We start from the raw sequence: 23,211 nt of genomic DNA, 5'->3' as shown, positions 1-23,211 counted from the left end.
TGTTTCTTTTGTAGAACCAGTAAGTTTCAACATGTGGGTTTTAAAAAATAATGTTGCACAAGGCTATGTATAACAATAACTCTATATTATGCATGCTAAAATTACATTTCCATAAGCTCTTGTTTTCCTTTCAGCTGGCTTTTTGATATATAGAAGTTAAAATCTTTTATGAGGATGATTTTTACCTTTATGATTTTAGCAATCTATTTCCAAATGTTCATATGTGTGTAAACATATGACATTATCAAGTACAAGGCTCTCAAGCAGTGTTATCAAAACATGGTTCCTCATATCTGATCTCAGGAATCAGTAAACACAAGATAGAACTTGTTCCTTATGAAGGTTTTTCTTCTTCCAATTTGAGCAACTCAATTTCCCTTGAGGTAAAATGCATTTGCTAAGGCATTTACACAGACAATGTGAAGAAATGAGAAACGGGTAAAAAATGTAAGTTAAAAGTCTGCCTTTTTCAGCAATAGCCAGATAAATGGGTCCAATGATTGTACTTTTTACATAACTGTCCAAGCACTGACTGTATTTTATACTTTATTTTGTGTATATGGGAGATAAAGACAGTTTAGAGTAGAATGTGTCTACATAAATAACACATCACCCAGGCACTCCTGAGCTCTTACATGCACCTCGATTCCTTCCTCTGTCCCCTACCCACTTCTTTGTTCTGTCCATATCTGCAATCAACCAATCACCATAAAACTAAATAAATGATCTAATACAGAATTGAAACAAAATAAAGGACAATTCCAGAGTCTAGTCCCACTGCTTGCTCAGTCCTCTCCCTGGAGAAGGAATGGATTCTCAGAAGAGGCAACAGGCACACAGGCCCAGACCTTTCTGGCTTCCTGGGATCTCCTATTTGCAGAAAGGAGACACTGGGGTCTGCCCTGTTCTCTCATGTGGTAGGCTGAGCACGCCCACCTGCTAAAACAAAAACTTTAATATCAGCCATTTGCTGCAAAGGTCCCTAATGCTTTAGGATAAAATCCACACACCTTTTCCTGGTGCACAAGGCCTTACGTGGTCCGGGCTTTGCCTCCTGGTAACTATCACTTTTGGATCCCTGTCCTCCATTTCCAAATGCACCCCGCATTCTCCCTAAGGGCCCAAGCCGTTCCCTCTGCCTAGAATCCCCCTGCCTCGTTTTTTGAGCAGGCTGATTTGTATTCACATTTTAAACTCGGGTCAGGCTCCCGTTCTCCTCATCCATGGACCCTTTTTAGGCATCCGCCTGACGTGGGAGGAGCACTCTTCGCTATGACAGCCTCAACTGTAGCATGTACCACACTTTGGTGTAATGTTCTGACTACTGTCTGCACCCTAATGGACTGTGAACATAGACTGTAATTTTTTAAAAACACTGTATTTTTAGAGAGGGAGAGAGAGGAAGGGAGAGGGATAGAGGGATAGAAACATTGGCTGCCTCCTCCATGTCTCCCACTGGGGATTGAGCCTGCAACCTGGGAATTGAACCGGTAACCACTTGGTTCCTGGGTCAACGCTCAACTGCTGAGCTACACCAGTCGGGCCATAGACTGTAATTTTAAAATCACTGTACCCCCAGACTAATACACTATTCCCCAATAAAAAATACTGACTAAATACTAAACTATGAAAGAAAAGCATAGCCCTAACTGGTTTGGCTCAGTGGATAGAGCGTCTGCCTGCAGACTTAAGGGTCCCAGTCAGGGGCATGAGAAACAGAAAGTAGCAGCTGATTGATGTTTCTCTCTCATCGATGTTTCTAGCTCTCTCTCCCTCTCCCTTCCTCTCTGTAAAAAATCAGTAAAAAATATTTAAAAAAAGAAAGAAAAGCATAAATGTATGCGTAGAACTTAGAACACTATATATTAGACATCTAGTTGCATAGATTTCATTTATTTATTTTTATACTTATAAAAACAGATTCATATGGGTCTTCACTTTTTTTATATTTATACACTATTTTTAAAAATTCCTATCTGATATCACCATCATTCCTTAAATGAAAGGATATCAAAGGCACATTATTTGAAAATAATGCACCCAAAATATCAAAGGTTTGTTATTTAAGAATAAAAGACAATCTTGTAAATCACCGAACATGGGGCCAGTTCAGCAGAGCATCAGAGACTGGCCCAGGATCATGACCTTGCATCAGAGCGGTATTTGGCAGCCACTGACTTACATTCTCTTCCTCAAGTGTAACTTCTCTCTGAGGCCTTGGTAGGGCGGAAAGCAAACCATTCATTAAAGGGAGTACTCCTCGAGAGAATCCACCAGGATTCTCGGTTGCTGATTGGGGCTAGATCCACACGCTTTGGGAACCAGAGGAAATAGTGGTAGGTTTGACAATCTCTTTTGAAAAGTGAGTATATTCTTTAATCCTCACACCCCATCATTCCCTTCCTAGCCACCATTTACACCACATCACTCACCCCAGGTTGGCAGCTATGCCATGCCTAGAATGAAATATGAACCTGCTCTTCTTTCCACCAGCTTTATCCCAGGCTAAATGCATCCACAGAGTCCTTAGCCTCTGGCTCTGCATCAGGGGCAAAAGCGGCACCAAGACCACACACTGGGAGAGAGCACAGTTGCCCTGGGGTTACGGGTCTGGCGAGTGAAAGGGAATCTTTCCAGGAGGCTCAGTGTTCCTTTGCAGGAGCTTACTCACTCTGACATAAATCTTTATAATTGTTTTCTGTTAGATTGAGGAGAAGTTTGAAGGCTGTCAGTGAGTTCTGCAGGGATGAAAAATACACATCAAGAAAGAGGAGCTGGGATGCTGTGGAATGGGTTCTTGATGACTGACATTTAATGGTGCTTGGGCTCTGCAGGGGCTGGCTGTGAGCTTACTCTGAGGGTCTACCCTGTGAGTTTCTCTTCCTCATTGACCATATATAGCAAATATGGAAACATCTGCAATTAGTGGATTATGGCTACCATGAGAAATAGAAAACTATTTCATGAATGTTTAAAAAAATACCAGAGACTGAGGCTTATGCTAAGTACACATATTTAGGTACTTAATTAGTACTTCTGAAGTGTATGAGTATATTTTTAAACAAAATTGTAGAAAAGAAAGGGATGCTTTTTTTTTTTTTTTTTTGCTATCTCTGGCCCTATCTCTTGATCTTTTCACTATTTCATTTTTAAAAGGGATTTGAAGCCCATGTTATTTTCAAAAGTAAGTACAGAGGCAAAAAGTTTATTAAATGAATTGGTAATTATGATATACACCATTAAAAAAGAAAGGAAGGCACAAGAGATGAGTTAAGCATTGGATTTATTTCTAAATTTAATGTAATAGGGGTTAAAAAAATTTGTTACCACGACATTAGATAACTGAAGAAAATATGCAAAATCATTCCCAGGGACAAGTTTTCTTCTGGAATTATACTCATGGAGGATTTTAATTAATTATCGCTTGTAGAGGGATATTGTAGTAATAGAGTTGGCTTTGGGTATAATTTGTAGAAACGCTATTTTGAAAGACTCTTTGAATACTTTGTAAAGGTTATGGCTTAACATTAAATTAAAACTTGTGGAAAGCATTTCAAGTTGGGAAGGGATCTGAGACCAGGTCCAAATAAATGCCATGGGACTGACCCTCTCAAATGTCTGATAGCACATGCCACCCTCTAGCAGGTGTTGGGGGGTCAGTCAGCTAATGACTGAATTCTCTAACAAGTACTTGAGGGACAAAAATTCCGTTCTTAATTTAGAGTCACATGCTCAGACCCAGCCCTAGACTCAAAGATTCAAATCCCTAGGGGGAATCAGAGGTCGGAACCTAGCTGTATTTTTATTAAAGTGCCTACTGACAAGTCTCAGGCTAGACATGGCTTGGGAAGCACTGTTTTAGGTCGGAGTTTGGTTTAGAGCAGTGGTCGGCAAACTCATTAGTCAACAGAGCTAAATATCAACAGTACAATGATTGAAATTTCTTTTGAGAGCCAAATTTTTTAGACTTAAACTTCTTCTAACACCACTTCTTCAAAACAGACTCACCCAGGCCGTGGTATTTTGTGGAAGAGCCACACTCAAGGGGCCAAAGAGCCGCATGTGGCTCGCGAGCCGCAGTTTGCAGACCACGCGTTTAGAGAGTTACTTAGTTCAATTTAGTTTAGTTGTTTCCAAAAGTGCCTCAATGGGTGGGGCCTGCACTACTGAGGGGAGAAGGGCTGCGCCCAGAAGAGAACACCCCTATGGGAACCTCTCCCAATGCCTGGCTCTCCTGGGGCGCCCTCCAGCATCTCTGCTCACTGTGTGGACCAGGGGTCCTCAAACTTTTTAAACAGGGGGCCAGTTCACTGTCCCTCAGACCGTTGGAGGGCCGGACTACAGTTTAAAAAAACTATGAACAAATTCCTATGAACACTGCACATATCTTATTTTGAAGTAAAAAAACAAAATGGCAAAAACTCCCGCATGTGGCCCGCGGGCCGTAGTTTGAGGACTCCTGGTATGGACAATCAGCACAGAACACGTGGCTTTAACAAATGTTGAAAATATTCCCCATCTGGAGAAGGCGTTCTGGGGAGATACCTCTGTTCATTTCTTTCCAAGGTTCTCTCTTAATTACTCAGAGAATCATGTTGTAACTCTGACATAAAAAAGTGAATTCTAGAATTACGTTTTTACGTCAAAAGCCGCCCAACAAACAAGAGCGAAAGCAACACTTCTAAGTGTGCTTGGCTGGCTTCAGGACACACTGCTGTGGCACAGCAGGTACAGTTTTGTTCTGAAATGGGTAAGTTGGACTTGGCAGCTCACTGCTTAGCCCTTAACCCCACTTCTGCCTACTCCCTCATACGTTAGTTATGTCTATCTGTGATATTTTCCCTTATTTCCAACAACGTCCTCCTTGTTAGCTGCCCTTAAATTTAATTCTGATTAATCCAGGCATTCTAGGTAATTCCAGATATCATCTGTGTAAAAATGTTATCAGGAATATGAATGAAGGAGTTGGAAAGGGAATATGCTACCCAAAATATAACTCATTCCATATCTCATATACTTATCGGATCTGCCTCAACCTACAGATTAAAAATTAAAGATCAAAGTCTAGTTGACACTGACTTTTCCGTTTGCCCAGGTATAAGAGTGTTTCTGAGCCTCTACGAGGGGCTGAGTCATACTCTGTAAGGCTAGAGAACAGATAAATCTCTTTCAAAAGCACTGTTTCACTTCACCATCGTGACAAACTCGAGGGAGCGTAAACTCCCCATTGGAGCAAATGAGGAGGTCGAGGCACAGAGGAATGCAGCATTTCACCAACGTCATCCAGCTGGTAAATGGCAAAGCCAGGCTTTAGGAATGGGTCTCAAATCCGCTTCAGCCACCAGTCACTGACACATGGTGGAAAGAATGTTAAAGGCAAAGAAATAGTTTCCTAGAATAAAGTTACAGCAGTCTGCATGTCCTTCTTGCAGCTGATAACTGGGGCATCAATGTCCTTTGAAATTCCGGGTCCTAAATAATCAGTTTCTCTACAAAAGGTACAAAAGACTTGGCGCTGTAATTTATGATTGCTGATCCTGACCTACAATTAGATTCCACAGGACCTGGGACATCAGCTATAAAGAACCATTAACGTAACCTCTTTATCAATACAGAAAATTGCTAGTATTTTCGTATCTTTACAATACCACATCTTATTTTTAAAAAAATGCAGTAGACCATCTTCCATCTATAATAACTATGATAAGATCACCATATTTAAAACCTCATATTTAAGGCAACAAGATAAAGGTCTACTTACCCCTCCTTCATGTCATTGATAGGGAGCGGGACCCTGCCGCCCCGGTCCAGGGCCGACGTGATGTTTATGGCATTCAGACGCTCCGGCTGCCACACATTTTTCACCGCCCCGAGGAAGTCTCCGAGAACCTCGCTGGCCAGCATTTCTTCTACATTCATATTTTTAATGAAGAATTCTGCTTGATATGGTAATGGGAAATCTAATTTTGGTGGAAAGGGGTATGCGTAGCTTTAGTGAAGTGGTCTTTGGAAAGGGAAACGAAATTCTAGACTTGTTTATTTCTGTCACAGTCCTGCCTTTGGAAAATGATATTAATCCCGACTTTAAAGGCTTTCTGTATAACAGGGATGTATCTAAAAAATATACCATACATTTGACACAGAATTTTATCTACCATGCATTCAAATTCAAGGGCACAGCAGGGCAATTAATAATTATAGGATTTGGTAAAAAAAAAAAAAAAAAAAAAAGAATGAAAAGAAGGCCAAATCAGCCTCCAACTTGCCAACGACCTGCTGGCCTCCTTCCTTGCCTCACCCAGGCAGAGGGGCACTTCCGGAACGCAACATGGGTAGGGATAATATTTTGTATTAATAGTGTTTTAAAATTAACAGACCTTCTTCAAATATATCGTCTCATTTAATCATTACAACCCTCAGTAGTGCTATTCCCCTTTGAACAGAGGAAGAAGTTGAGGTACAGAGCAACATTCTTTCCAAATAGAGAGAACATCATGAAACATCAGTACTTGCTTGTGGCTTGTTGGTATATGATTTGAAATAACACATTTCTAATGTGCAGTATAGTCATGCATTGCTTAACAACAGGAATACGCTCTGAGAAATGCGTTGTGCCAACATCCCAGGGCGCACTTACACAATGCTGGGTGGTACAGCCTGCTGCTACACACCTAGGCCAAATGGCATAGCCCACTGCTCCTAGACTACAAGCTGTACAGCAAGTCGCTGCACTAGACACTGTAGGCAATTATAACACAATGGAAAGTATTTGTGTGTCAAAACATACAGTTAAAATGTAGTATATTGTACCTGAAACTAGTAGAAAATAAGATTGAATGTAAAGCAAAATTGAAAAATAAAATAAAAAATAATATGGTATAAAAGATAAAAATTGTTGTATCTGCATAGGGCCCTTATCATGAAGGGACCTCACAGGACTGGAAGTTGCTCTGGGTGGGTCAGTGAGTGAGTGGTGAGCAAATGAGAAGGCCTAGGATCGAGGCTGGCAAACTGCGGCTCGCGAGCCACATGAGGCTCTTTGGCCCCTTGAGTGTGGCTCTACCACAAAATACCACGGCCTGGGCGAGTCTATTTTGAAGAAGTGGCGTTAAAAGAAGTTTAAGTCTAAAAAATGTGGCTCTCAAAAGAAATTTCAACCGTTGTACTGCTGATAGTTGGCTCTGTTGACTAATGAGTTGGCCGACCACTGGTCTAGGACATTACTGTCCACAGCTGTAGTCTTTATACAACTGTACACTTAGGCTACACTCAATTTATTTAAAACAAGAGCTTAGCATTGTGCTACAATGTCACAATGCCTACAGTATCACCAGGTGATAAGAATTTTTCAGCTCAATTATAATCTTACGGGGCCATGTCCTCTCTGCAGTCCAAAATGTGGTTATGCGATGCATGACTGTATTTTGGAGCATGCTAAAATATTACTTTCTACTAAAATAAATATTGATTATATTTTCAATAAAAATTCTGAAATTATAACAATATTACTATTTTGATCACTCCATAATTACTAGAAAAATTATATTTTAAAGTTCTCATTAAATTCCTTATCTCTACAGATTTAGCTTTCTTCTTCCCTAATAGCTCATCAATATTTATCTCCAAAGATTTCAAAATTAATATTGTAAAACAATTGAATGTCCAATTCATGCTCTCAATAAAGGATAAATATAATTTATTTCACTTTCTCAAATTTATCTTGAATTATAAATCATCATCCCCCTTATTCTAATTGTTATGTTAAGATAAAAAAATGGCTTTCTTTTTGTTTAATAATATTTCTGTAATAATTAAAGCTCCTTTTTTTTTTAATACTTACAAACTAATAGATTGAGGTGAATTGTCTCATTTATTACTCACAACCAGAGGGTGAGTAGGTCTTTTTGTTGTTCTCCATTCTTTCAGAAGGGGAATCTGACCCTTGAGGTCCAGAAATTTACCATCATTTGAATTTATATGACTTTTATCTAAGCTAAGGAAGACTGTATACAAAGTACTCCTCTTTAGCAATTACTATAATAATATAAACAGGTTGGTTATCTGAATTCTACCCTTAAAAAGAAAAGAAAATGTTTCTGGACTATACACAGAATAACTTATACTGTGTATACACCCTCTGACTTATTTCATTAAAACTCATATCTATAAAGTATTCCACTCTTACTTAATAATAAAATAAAAAATAAAAACTACACAATAAACAACTGAAATCGTGATGACCTCATTTCTTATGAAGCCGCTTGAATATGAAAGGGTATGTGATGCCTGTGGTGACGTCAGGGTAGGCATTCTGGTTTTAAACTTCTCAAGAGAGTTTTCTAGAGTGTGGCATCTCTTCCTAAAGACTGAGTATTTCAAGGCCCTAATCACAGAAGATTCTTTACTCATTTCCGACACTGTCATTTATTCTGCTTGTGGTTTTATTAGATTTGCTTGATGTACAGGCCATCTGCAATCTTCTAAAATGTGAGATATATATATATATATGTGGCCTCTTTTATGTAGATAAGTTTCCTGTTTTATATAGAAACATTTCCTGTTTCTTACAGATAAACAGTAGCTTAATCATACTACATTTTTCCCCATACCAAGAAATGCTTGCACAGAAATATGTCATGAAGAACAGTTTCTTGGCAATAAATGACATTTATAAATAATGCCAAATAACGTTTCTGAGTATGCGAGAAGTCTATCCTCTATTAACTTCAGTGTTTTTCCATCCACTGTTCAAAACTTGTTTCTGATGATCCCTGTTACTTTTTGGAGAACTGTTTCTTGGCTTTTCCTAATCCACGTGACCCCACTCGGTCGCTCCTTTATGAGACCGGCTGCCGCCACGCCCCTCAGAGGCTCCTGGCTGCGCAGCTGCCTGCCGTCTACCCGGCCGAGCGTGGCTGCCAGCACTCCCAGAGATGAGTCACTCGAGCTTTCTAACTTTGGGGAAATCCCAGGCCTGCTATATTTGGACATCAGAGAGGCCAAGGGAGCAGTAGGCCAACAGATTGGTGGCAAGCCTCTGAGGTGCTGAACCCAATTTAGAGCATCACTCTGTGTACTCTCCTTGAGCTCCAGGCCGTGTGCGCCTACAGGACTAATTTCCCATTAGGCCTCTCCAAGCAGGAGACAGCTGGGCAAGGAGTCAGACTAAGCGTGATTATCCTGATATGCAACTCTTATTTCTTTTCCCAACTTTATCTGGAAGAAATGGCATGGGTGGAGGTCGGGCTCAAATATGCACATCCTCGAGCCCATATAGATTCCACCTATACCACCAAGGACAAATGCATGCCACTTGGTTCCCTGGTTTTCATAGTTTGGGGCCCCAGAACCTTCTGTAAAAAGCAGTAGAGCAGCTCTGTCGGAAGTAAAAATCCAAAACCCCTCTACTCTTCCTCCCTCATCAACACACTTCAAAACGCCTGTTTTTAGATAAATAGCCCCTAAAGCCACCTTTTAATTCTACAGTTGTGTAGCAGTTTTCCACTAGTGTCTGCTTGGACAAGGGTCCCCACACATCAATGACACCTATTAGGATGCCTGTGGACTCTGTATCCACAGGACTGAGACGAGACCTGAGAAAGAAGAGGTTCCAACTACCGACTGATAGGGACTCCCATATCTGACAAAGGGCTTTGAGCCACTCTGAGAGCGTAATGGTGAGGTGAGTGGCTCAAGCCCGTGTAACGTAACTATATAACTAACTGTACAGTTGAAGTCCTTAGGAAAAGGAAACTTTGCAATTATTCTGCTCATGAAGGGCATTCTAACTCTACAGGGACCGATTAGACTGGATGCAAGCATCCAAATACAACTGCAGTCAAGTACAAGTCTCACTGATCCCAATGTCAATACCTACCAAAGCCCTTGGGAAGTGAAAAAGTGGACAGGGAATTTTCTGTCTAAGCCTACAGAACCGGCATTGGGACTTGTTTTGCATATATGAAGGTCATTCGAAATTTTAAACTAGCAGATTTGTTGTCTGCAACTGATATTGCTAAAACCCCTGGGGGGAAAGTCATATAAAGGGGTTCAAAGTCTTCAAGCAATTTCCTCAATTTTGGATCGCATTATCAAATCTACAGAAATTGTTTTCTTTTATACAGTATAAAAGCAACTTTTAACCTAGCCTTTGCTGAATTATCACACAATCCGAATTAGTAGGTTCTGATACAGTTGTTTTTTGTGTGTGTGCTCGTTTGTTTTTAATTATACTGGTAAATAGAAGAATTCCCCTTCGCAGAGTACACACTGTTTTCCTGCTTTCAGGAGGGAAAATGCCATGTCCATTCTCCTCCTGTTACCCTCACTCATAAATGATATCTGGTATAGAGAAGAGTCTCCCATGACATATATATATATATTAACTGCAAAGTTTTTAGTGGTATGTATTTTTCCCAATCAAGAGCCAAATTAGGGTCAGAATATTTGAAAGTGTAATTCTTGGAGTATTCCCTGGGTCTTTCCAAATCCTTGGGAATCACTTACAATTTGAGCATATGTAACTCTAAATTGCTGATGGACTCTGGCAATTACTGGTGCATGATTAGCTATTAGGAAGGAGTGTGTGACCCAAATTACAGTTTACTTCTGTCCATCAATAACTCCTTATCTTCACAAAAATAACTTATAAGTTTTAAAGTAAAAATAATGAAATTAGCTAATAATTACTGATGGTGCACTCTGTGCTCAGTGCTGTGAGAAGCACATTTCATACCTAATTCATGGAATCTGTATCCCAGACTGAAAAGAACAATTTTATTCTTAGTTTTATTTTACAGATGAGGAAACCGAGGCCTGAAGAAATAAGTGGCATCCTTACACATCATGATATTTATAACAAATTAAATATTGCTTAGTTTTCTTTTCTATATTTTACTATTTCATTAGTTATTTTAGGTATCCGGTATTTTAAAATCCTTAACTATATTTTACACAGGCATAAGACATAATGAAATACTTCTTGTAAACAAGGAAGCGATCAGCAACGTATTTTTTCATACCTACCTTCTGCTGACATTATATTAATTATCAGATTATGCCTTGCAGTCTCAAAGGTACGCCTATTGTAGGCCGTTATCTATCAGAAAATGAAAATCATATTAAAAAAGTGAAATGTTATTTAGAAAATGAAATTCATTAAGGACAAAATGAAAACACACTGCCCTTCTTTCCATTTTCATGGTTTGTTTATATACTTACAAAATATTCCTTCTCTGTGCAATAAGAACTCAGAGCTTTTAGCAATATTATGGGAAGAGAAATCATTAGTCAGGTCTATTTAACATGCTGAAACGAGTTAAAATCAGAGAGTCTCTTTCACGGGAGACCGTTAAGTGCTCATCACAGTGCAGAGGTACCATTAGTAAATGGATTAACCATTATGAATTACTTACCAGTGCCATTGTAAAATTTCAAAAACACCAAAACAACTTTTATTTTTGTATTTTTAAATGAAACTTAAGGATTTGTACTGGAAAGGACACATTAAAACAAGCACATCTCTGTGTTGTTTGCACACCAACCAGTCAAAAAAAACATGTCATGAATAACCCCTGGGAAATCATATCTCCACTTACGATGGGAGTAAAGCAGTAAGGGTCATGGTCTATAAAGCTTATGGCACATGCTCAAAAACACAGATCAATCCCTTTGTACAGTCAAATATTAGTAAACATTTGCAGAGCCAATGACCTCACATCAAAGTCAACTCAGAAACAGCCACTGCAAACAACAAACAAAGCGAAGGCCAAAACCAGGATAATACTTCAAAAATCAAGGAATAATTAACTTTATGACAGATAGGAAATCATTCAGACAGGTCTGCAGTACCTCAAAACCCCAAAAAACTAATAGATTGTGCAAAGTCTTAGCATCCCGGCACCAGCCTTCTGGCAGTGATTACAGCTGTGGTTGACACTGAGAATAAAAAGTAGAACAAACTGACTCATAAAAGAAATATCTTGCTCATTTAAAAATGAATACCGAAGAACTTATATGCATATATGCATAAACCATGGACAGAGACAATTGTTCAGTGAAGGCCTGGGCGGGGGGGGGAGTGGGATGGAGAGGGTCAATGGGGGGGGAAAAGGGACATCAGTAATACTTTCAACAATAAAGATAAATTTAAAAAAAATAAAAACAAATATTAAAGATTTTCATAGCATCATAAAGCTTTAAATAAAATAAATTACACTCAGAAATATTTAAGAATACAATAAAAATCAAAATTTTGGAGTAATTCCAAACCTTTAATAATATTTAAAAGTATATATTTTGAAAAGCAGACTATTACACAAAGTTAAAAGAACTCTCCCCACAATCTTTCTAATTTCTGTTGGATTAAATGACTTTCTAACTATATTTTTTGGACACATGATTAATTAGATTAACAATGAAAAATAGCCTACTCATTAAAATAAACTAGGAACTCTGTTTAAAAAGAAGCAAATGAAAAAATGTAATAAATATTTCATTTGGGAATTGTCATGCTTTTAAAAGTTCACCCTGCAAAAAAACTTAATCATATTCTCACTGAGAAAAAAAGCATCAATCTTCTACTATTTGTTATAATATCTCAAAGCTAAAGCTCAGAAAGAAATATTAGACATTTGCAAATGAGCGGCAATATTTTTATGGGTAGCCTTTCCATAATTATCACAAATCTCAATATTGTAAATTTCATGAATTCTAATGTTATTGTTTTAAAAAAAAATCACAGCTACTATAGGGAGTGAAAAACATTTCATGAATTAGGAAGAATCATTTTATTATCTGAATTTATATTTAATGTTTAATTTTAACAGTTGTAATAGAATCCAGTCCTCCTATCACTTCTAATGAGATACATTAATACTGTAATGTCCTCAATCAAATTTTACTGAGGTATATGTGTGTGCACGCTTTTGTGATATGAGACAGATGTGATTGCTAATGCCTTCAATATTTTGATTCACTGTTTCTTCTGCCTAAGATAGCCTTCCTTCTATTTTGTGAAGTGAATTCCTATTTACCCTCTTACAACTCTTCATCAAACAGCACCTTTTTATCGTAACAGTTATGTCGTGTTGGCTAAGTATGTGTTTCCACTTCAATGCTCCAACTCCTGGACTCACCTGTTATTCATCCTTCTATCACCAGCACCTATCATAATGCTCAGTACAGGGTAGAGGTTCATAAAATGTCTGCATAATGACTGTATTTCAGTGAACATGAAATTTGAAATTAAAATAAGGAGCAGATAAGTTTGCACTTATTTTCTTAAATATCATTCATATTATAGTAATCTATTTCTTTTAAATGTCTTAATTTTTTCCACTAATTTGGACTGCCCCTTTTTTATATAAAAGCTGAAAGGAAAAAAACTGTGAAATGATACACACCAATGGAACAGGATTAAGAACCCCCAAACCACATGTGTATGGGCAAATAATTTTTGACAAAGGAGCCAAAAATATACCATGAAGAAAATAAAGCCTTTTCAATAAATGGTCCTGGGAAAATTGGAAAGCCAGATGCAAAAGAATGAAACTGGACTTTAATGTGTCATCATGTACAGAAATTATTTGAAATGGATCAAAGACCTAAATATAAGATCTGAAACAGTAAATTACATTGAAGAAACATAGGTACTAAACTTATGGACCTTGGTCTAAGAGAAGATTTTATGAATTTGACCCCAAAGACAAGGGAAAGTAAAAGCAAAAATAAATGAATGGGACTATATCAAACTAAAATGCTTGTGCACAACAAAAGAAACCACCAACAAAACAAAAAGACAACCAACCTAATGGGAGAAGATAGCTGTAAACAACAGCTCTGACAAGGGATTAATAACCAAAATATATAACAAACTCTTACAATTCAATACCAAAGAAACACTCCCACTTGAAAATGAGCAGAGGACCTAGACAGACACTTCTCCCAGAAAGATATACAAATGGCCAACAGATATATGAAAAGATGTTCAGCTTCACTAGCTATTAGGGAAATGCAAATCAAAACTATAATGAGATACCACCTCACACCTATTAGAATGGCTATTATCAACAAGACAAGTAATAATAAGTGTTGAAGAGGTTGAGAAGAAAAACGAACCCTCATTCACTGTTGGTGGGAATGTAAACTGGTATAGCTACTATGGAAAATAGTATGGAGGGTCCTAAAAATATTAAAGAGTTATCATATGACCAAGCAATCCCTCTTTTCTGCTCCCACCCCAAAAATTTGAAAACATTTATTCAAAAAGATATATGCACTCCTTTGATCAATGCAGCATTATTCACCGTGGCCAAGACATGGAAACAACCAAAATGTCCTTTGATAGATGACTAATTAAGAAGATGTAGTACATATATACTAGTACAATGGAATACTACTGAGTCATAAGAAAAGATGAAATACTGCCATTTGCAACAACATGGATGGACCTTGAAAATGTTATGCTAAGCAAAATAAGTCAGTCAAAAAAAGCTAAGAACCATATGATTTCACTCACATGTGGGATATAAAACTGAAACTCATAGACACAGACAACAGTATGGTGGTTACCAGAGGGAATGGGTGTTGGGGAGTAGTAAAGGGGGCAAATATATGGTGGGTACACAATGCAATATACTGATCCTGTATCACAGAAATGTACACTTGAAACCAATGTAATCTTATTAACCAATGTCACTCCAATAAATTTAATTTAAAAGACTTTGCAAATTCACAGAAAGGAATGGTACATTTCCAAATGCTATCTACATTGTTTCCATGCATAAAATGCTGAAAACCACGGCCATGTAATTTTAATTCCAAAATTTGAAACTCAAATTACCAAAAAAAAAATACAATTTTGCTCATTCTAAGAAATTACCTCAAGGGAGAAACCAAGATGGCGGCATAGGTAAACACATAAACTGCAGCCTCGCACAACAATTTCAAAACTACAACTAAAAGACAAAACGAACATCATCCAGAACCACAGGAAAGCTGACTGACTGGAATTTCCACAACTAGAAGGAAAGAGAAAACCACAAGGAAAATCAGAGGGGCTGCATGGGCGCGGGCGTGTGGAGAGGACAGAGCCGGAGAGGATGGGGCGGCTGAGTGCCTGGCTGGTGTTCTCTAGGGGGAAGGAGATAAAAGCTCTGGACTACACTGAATCCCAGTTCCAACTGCACTGAACCCCATTTCTGGGCCAGACACTGGGGACCCAGGCTCATACTGGGGGAATCTGGGCTGTAAGGCGGAAACTCAAGGGAGCGGCGAAAGGCAGAGCTCCGGAGGAGCGCACGTGAATGTGCGCAGAGGACGGACTGTTGACTGTGCCGCTTGATTGCCCTAGCAGGAAGGAGACAAAAGCTCCGAACTGCGCTGAACCCCAGCTCCGACTGCACTGAACCCCAGTTCCGGGCGAGAATCTGGGAATCCAGATTCATTGGGGAAGAGACTAGACTGTTTGGCAGTGGGCGAAACTCCAGGGAGCCTTTCTCTCAGAGGTGCTTGCAGCTAGTACCGAGGGACACTGAGACCCAGGAACCTCATAGGGCGGGGCTGACGGGAAGCCAAGGCTGTAGGCTCCATCCTGAAACTCCGCCCCATCCACGCTGAGCACAGAGGATTTTACAATTTTGCAAGTCTAGTCGAATAAGGCTGTCTTCCCGTGTAGACACAGCTGATCCTCACAGCCAATCGGCCTGGCGGTCAACTCCTCCCACTGATACCAACAACAATCAAGACTTAACTACAACAAGGCTGTACACACAGTCCAAAAAGGGGTGCACCAAGATTGTCCACCTCAGGTAATTGGGGAGGCCAAACCACTGGCCCATATAGAACAACTAGCACACAAAGCTACCCTACCAACTCAGGGAAGCAGCGAAATTGGGGAGACAAAGAAACAGATCAAAAACCAAAGAATGGAGGAAAATAAATGACTGGAGATAGAGTTCAAAACCACGGTTATAAGGTTTTTCAAGAATTTCCTAGAAAAGGCCGATAAATTTAGCGAGACCCTTGAGGATACGAGAGAGAACCTCGAGGATATGGAAAAGGACCAACTAGAAATTAAACATACATTGACTGAAATAAAAAATATTACACAGACACCCAACAGCAAACTAGAGGAATGCAAGAATCAAGTCAAAGATCTGAAATACAAAGAAGCAAAAATCACTCAACTGGAAAAGCTAAAAGAAAAAAGAATCCAAAAATTTGAAGATAGTGTAAGAAGTCTCTGGGACAACTTCAAGCGTACCAACATCAGAATTATAGGGGTGCCAGAAGAAGAGAGTGAGCAAGATACTGAAAACCTATTGGAAGAAATAATGACTGAAAACTTCCCCCACCTGGTGAAAGAAATAGACTTACAAGTCCAGGAAGCACACAGAACCCCAAACAAAAGGAATACAAAGAGGACCACACCAAGACACATCATAATTAAAATGCCAAGAGCAAAAGACAAGGAGAGAATATTAAAAGCAGCAAGAGAAAAACAGTTAATTACCTACAAGGGAACACCCATACGATTGTCAGCTGATTTCTCAACAGAAACTATGCAGGCCAGATGGGAGTGGCAAGAAATAGTCAAAGTGATGAATAGCAAGAACCTACAACCAAGAGTACTCTACCCAGCCAAGCTGACATTCAGAATTGAAGGTCAGCTAAAGAGCTTCACAGATAAGAAAAAGCTAAAGGAGTTCATCAACACCAAACCAGTATTATATGAAATGCTGAAAGGTATTCTCTAAGAAGAGGAAGAAGAACAAAAAGGTAAAGATAAAAATTATGAACAACAAATACATATCTATCAAGTGAATCTGAAAATCAAGTGAATTAAAAATTTGAGGTACAGAATAAACTGGTGAATATAATAGAATCAGGGGCATAGAAAGGGAGTGGACTGACAACTCTCAGGGGTAAAGGGGTGTGGGGGTGCGGGAAGAGACTGGAAAAAAAATCGTTCACCTATGGATGAGGACAGTGGGGGGGGAGGTAAGGGAAGAGGGTGGGATGGGAACCAGGTGGAGGGGAGCTATGGGGGGAAAAAAAGAGGAACAATTGTAATAATCTGAACAATAAAGATTTATTAAATTTAAAAAAAAAAGAAATTACCTCAATGATTGTTGGTTTCCCCACATTTTCAGCTGTTGGAGAACCATACAGGACTCCATCACTATACGGTGTCCTTTGGATATATCGAAGCCATCCAGGTCGGTCTGGATAACCCATTAAATTTGTGTTAAATGTTATGGGATCATTACTAATCTCGCCTAGATAAAAAACACAGAATTAAAATACAAGTCAGTTATTTTCACACATGTTGCTTTGGTAGTTTCAATCAAAATATTTCTGTCTTAAATTTTTTTTTTTTTTTTACATTTGTAGCAAACTAAATACACACACACACAAAGCCAAATCCATCTGGGAATTCAGATTAGGGCCTCATGTAAAGAAAAAAATCCTTTTGGTTGTTTAGTTTGTCTAGAAATCTAATGTAACAAAGAAAGCAGATTCATACAACTTCAGAGGAATTTTTCTTTTCTTTTTCTTTTTTCTTATTTTGGTCACCTAGGAGTGGGAAAGTTTTACCAATAAGACAACTGTATTTCAGAAAAATCTCCCAATCATGTTGAGGTGTTCATTTTCTTGTGAATCCTTCATTTCATAAAACTCTGGACACTATCAAACTAACCTTAAGGAATATCTCAAAATTATAAAAATATCATTAAAACAAAAATGATGTAATTTTAAAACAATGGAGGATGAGTTGAAAAAAGTTACAAATCCAAAAGAATTGTAATAATGACAACATTTATTAATGATAAATAATAATAATGGCATCATTTATTAGCATGTACCTGGCCCTGTTACTGTGCCTAGATTTTTACAGGCACTACAGTATTTCATCTGATTTTGAAACATACCTATAAAAGTAGTACTATCATTAGCCCTTATCTTGTTGATGAAATATATAATTTTCCATGTTACGTAACTTCTCTGTGGTCATGTTATGTGGTAAAACTAGAATTTAATCTTGGCTGACTCCAGAAACTATGCTTTTAACTACATGTTTTCTTCTCAAGTATTAGTTTGTTCAAAAGGTTTAGCTAAGTAGTTTTGCAAACACAGAATACCACATTAAAAAATTTTTTAAATAACTGATAAAAAGACTACCTTTTATTCTAGAATGCTGTTGATAACATGGTTAACTATATTTTATGAATGTTTCCAGGTATGCTTTTTATAATATAACCTACAAAAGTAATGTTTACATTAATTGTAATGCTCAAATTTTTAGGAAATTCATTTTTATTTGTTACTTAAGAATTATAATAATTTATATATTTTTTCTTGCCAGTCCTTCTATGTCTTCATTGATTTCATAACATTTGTCACACAAACGTAAGCCAATAGTGAATTAAATAAGACTTTGCAATTGGTATTACTTTAAGGGAAAAATTAATCTTCATTATATTATTATCAAGTTATATAAAATTATTTCATATTATAAAAGCTTTTTTGAAAACTTCCTTAATACCATATTTCATGCTCTTCTATTCATATGTATAGGTTTCTAAAAATCAATGTACTATGAAAGATTCAAAGTTTTAATATGAAAGTCATAATTATTTAACTATAATCATTTCTATGAAAATATAGGTACATCATTTGTCAGAAGCACAAAGCTCAAGACTGGGAAACCAAAAATATGCTTTCTTCAAAATCAAAAATGAATTATTTCCTTCTGCAATTAAATTTATAATCTTATGATGGAAAACAGCCTACAATGACCAATTTATCACGCACCCAAACCATTTCAAATGTTAACAATGTTTTATCGTATGTCACCTAGATTATACACATTGAACAAAAAGAAAAATTTAGTAAATCAATCACTTTCTTCCCCCATCGAGGACATACCAGGTTTGGGGTAAGGTGGAAATTCTCCCTTAAAAGACTCTCTCTCCAAAACATGAACAAAGAGGACACCAGCAGATGGGTACACATCGCGATCAGAGTGCACCTTCGAGAAGATGGTGTACACTGAAAACGGAGAGGGGAGAGAGGAGATTGACAAATAATGAGATCTGCTCTTGACAATTCACTTACCCTGCAAGGAAGGGAAAACTGAAGCAACATGCAACATATTGTTAAGAAGTTTGTTTTAAAGGGAAGTGATTTTAGAACAAAACATCAAACAACTCTTCCAACTTGGCATGTTTAGAAACTTTTAAAATACGGTGTAAACAAATTAGGCACATTTTAATGTTTTAAATTGTTATTAAATAATGAAAACATTCATAACATCTTTTTGGTGATTTCATTGAAATTATTACCAGCAAAATCCATCATAAGAATTGACCAACTACATAACTGCTACAGTGTGTTGTTTTTTTCCAAAGCAAAATATAAAGTGTAATTTTTAAATGGTCAGAATCTATACTGTATTAATTGTTTGCTAGACAAAGCACATCAGAGTGTATAATACCATCGATCTATGTAAGGTAACTTTCATATGTAATGATTAAAAAATGCATTGATACTTTTTCTATGCGTGTTATTTCTCATATCTCTCCTAGAAATGATTTATTCCATTTTACCTGATCTTGACATTTAATAACTCACGCAATATAAACCTACATCCTAAATAAGCGATATCAATTACATAATAAAATTCAGTGCCAATAATTGCTTTAAGTGAAATGGGGTAGATTTCATGATTCACTGGTTACTTAAGATATATGATGGGAGTACATTAAAATGGCCAAATTGGTTTGATTAGTTTTCCACCTATTGTTTTTCCTCTGATATCAGCATCTCCACCAACACATTACTGCCATTACCCTTGTCACCTCTACAATCTCTTTTGGTTTTCTATCTTCCTGCCTGGCTAGTGGCTGCAATTTTTAAACAGATAAACTCTATCAGGCCAGTTCTTTCCCTTACTCACTGATGGATTTGTAAATGGGGTAATTAACCTTAAGAACCCCAATGCTGCTTACTTCAGGCTCACAACTAACTAAAAGCCCTGGATAGCGAGATCGCTGACAGTAAATTTTTCAGCATGAAAATAGGAACTCCCACAAAAATGTTTCTTTATCTGTGAAAACTTGTCCCTGCAGTTCTGTGGATGGCTGCCAAAAATGTAAAACTAAACTAAAATATTTGGCTTGTAGCTTCACGTAGATCCATAGCTTTACTACTAAACACACAACTTCAAAGGCCATGTAACTGAGGGAAGGAAGGTGCAGGTTGGGTTCAAACTAGGTCTGCGGGGAGACTCGTCCCTTCCTGCCTGGTTCTGTGCGAGTATTCATAAGCAGTCTTCCCATGGCCTTCAGAATGCCCACCTTCTCCCCAAGAACAATGTACTCACCAGTGGAAATGGTCCCATTCTCAAAAACGTTAGTGTAAGAATCACAGAACTGTGAGGATAAGAATTTGAGGTTTTTCAGCAGATGAATGCCACAACAACCCCCCGGAATACAAGGTGCCATGGAGAATGCAGCGATGAAGGAGACCCAGTCCCTGCCTTCCACGAGCTCACCACCTGGTTTGGGAGACCAATGCCCACCTAACTCGGTATGATCCCAGAGGAGTACGCTGCTCTGGCAATACCTGGGAGCATGATGAGCAGCAACGGAGGCTAAAAAGAATTGGAAAAGGTTTCTGGGAAATGTAGAATTCAATGTGGCTTTTAGAGTACTAGCAAGATTCTGAACCTCAGAGATGGGGAATTCGGGTGTGGCTTTTAGAGTACTAGCAAGATTCTGAACCTCAGAGATGGGGAATTCGGGCATTGCAGCATCGAACACACATACACGATACAATTGTGGGGTTCCGTGGGGTGCTTTTAAGGAATGGAATTAAACCAGGGATGCTAGATCTTGGTGTATATTTAAGGTAGGGGGAGAAAAACTGAGAGACAAAGTATGGAGAGTTGTGAACTACTGCTGAGCAGTTATTTCATTCTATATGTAAAAAGAAGTTTATATCCAAAGCACAGAAATATTTTGAATAATCTAAAGGAATCTCTTCGGAACTTATCTAATTTATTCTTTCTAGAGATTAAAAACACCTTGAAGTTCAGCTCTGAATTTTATTTACCTTCATTATTTTCTCGGCACCTAGAAGGTGTCTGGCATATTTGAATAATGTTACCAATGCCTAGTGAACAGATGAATATATTCTAATACAAAACACTGTAGAGGTAAACACAGGTCTCATGTTTATGGATTAAATATATATAATATTCCATTTACATTTCAATTGTGTAACAAATTCTCATGGGTGTGTAGCAGTTTATATGTTACCCTCCTCCATTTACATTACTAATTACTAACAGTTTCCTGTAGTTTTGGCTGTCATAAGGTGGCAAAAGCAAGCTTACAAGCAAAAGGGAAGGTTCTTAATTAAGTAATACTGCAATGATTCTATTTTCTATATAGCTCTTGGCAGGTCCTGAAGTGGAACCATAAAAGGGTACCTGCTACTGCATAACGCCTCAGTTCAAGGACAAGTATAGACCATCTACCTCCGTCTGTCTCCATGACAGGCATTTCTGCCATCTACAGAGCCAGGCTACCATCGAGCATGGGCCTCCTGGGCTTCAAGATGACACGCGCTTTTCTTTATTCATGTGTGCTCCAATGCCTTTCTGCAATCTGCTCAACTGCTTGCTGGTCAGTTACCTTGGCAACTCCACAGTAAAGCCTCTTCACTTTAAATATATAGTCTGCCATTTACTTTGAGAAAAACATATACAGATGTGTGACACTTTCATCATTCAGAAATGGAAAATGATTAAGCCAGTGTGTTTTGTTTGTGAAAGTAATACCTGCTTTCTGCAGCAACAGTTGAAATTATGAGCGCCCTCACAACATTTTAGAGCGGTTCCCCCTCCCTTACCCTTTCTGGTTTGTTAACTTGCAAAACAAATAGCTCTTCAACAGAGACTATTTGGGCAGCAGTTACACCTCACTTCCTTTTGAAAACAACAAGTGACAGAGAATTCGAAGTTATGGGCTCTTATTCTAAACACGCACGCCACAGGGTCTGCACCAACACCCACCAAAGCTGTTATTCACTGCTGCACTCTCGTATGTCTAGGTACTACTCACAAACAGTAAGCTTGACGCACGTTGTTTTACTTAAAAGCTAGCCTTGGAAATCAAATGTAAACACTCAAAGAATCCACAGACTAAAATAAAATAATCTCTGGGACAGATGTGTACAGTACCATGTTAATCAAGCTGAGGTCGCAGGTCGCGGACTCTTTGTGTAGCACATGGCTTTGCAACGGGCTTCGGCCGCAAATCCATTACCTTTGCAAACACATGCCACTGGATACAAATGAAACTGGAAACCACTGTGTGGCTCCATCCGTGCAAATCCATCACCGTTAATGGGAAAAACAATTAACCCAAAAGTCCAGCTCACAGGGGGTCCAAAACATCATCTTCAAACGGCAAGAGTAGCTAGATTTGCCAAGATTAAAAACTGAACATGCAAGTCATAAATAACAGATTTTTTTCCAAAGGAAAAATTATATATCTGGGTTGAGAAGAGCAAAAGGGTATTCGGGCATGGCCAGAGTAATTGTTTCACCTTCCCTACATGTAGCTCCAATGTCCCTTGTTACCGTGCTAGCAACATCTTTTCACAAAACTGTTTTCACCGTATTCATCCTAAGGTGTAGAAACTGTGGACCATATCCACAATATATGTTATATGACAACAGAGAGCCAAGAACCGAATAATAGATGATAATGGCAATAGCAATAAACAGGGACCTCATTCTAGCTAAATAGCAGCCTGTCTTTTATTAGTCCATTTGACATTTTCTCCCTATGGGAGCAAGAGGCTACTGAAAATATGAAAGTGTGCTTATTTCCAAGGCCTTAAAAACAGAAGCAAATTTGGATGTATTCAGTACACATTAACTTTTGAAGGGATTATGGTAGTTCGTTGCTAAGGAATCTATATAGCACGTAACTTCACAATTATTACATGGTTATTTTTAATGGCATCCAGGCACATACAGAGTCCCTCCTCTACAAAGTCCATAGGACACTTACCTTTTTTTCTGTATCACCACCAAGAACAAGTGCACGGCTATAAAGATAAACTAGCTGGTGAGTATAAGACCCGACAAGCCCCAGTTCAATTTAGATCTTAAAGCCCTCTCTCCTCTGAAATCTT

At 38.2% G+C, this 23,211-nt stretch overlaps 1 protein-coding gene across 3 annotated transcripts in view; it reads right to left on the bottom strand.

The window, feature by feature from the left end:
• Positions 1-23,211, bottom strand: part of SGCE (sarcoglycan epsilon) — a 67,663-nt gene that overhangs the window by 22,412 nt on the left and 22,040 nt on the right. For all 3 annotated transcript variants that reach the window (XM_079786291.1, XM_079786290.1, XM_079786289.1), the window contains 4 exons: positions 18,931-19,053; positions 17,122-17,279; positions 11,026-11,098; positions 5,762-5,960 (listed from right to left, as the gene is read on the bottom strand). In XM_079786291.1, the coding sequence (XP_079642417.1) occupies positions 5,762-5,960; positions 11,026-11,098; positions 17,122-17,279; positions 18,931-19,053 (553 nt within the window). The remainder of the gene's footprint in view (positions 1-5,761; positions 5,961-11,025; positions 11,099-17,121; positions 17,280-18,930; positions 19,054-23,211) is intronic.

This window comes from Cnephaeus nilssonii, assembly GCF_951640355.1.
Source record: "Cnephaeus nilssonii genome assembly, chromosome: 12".
In the NCBI taxonomy this organism is placed as follows: Eukaryota; Metazoa; Chordata; class Mammalia; order Chiroptera; family Vespertilionidae; genus Cnephaeus; species Cnephaeus nilssonii.
This window is presented reverse-complemented; position numbering and strand designations above follow the sequence as displayed.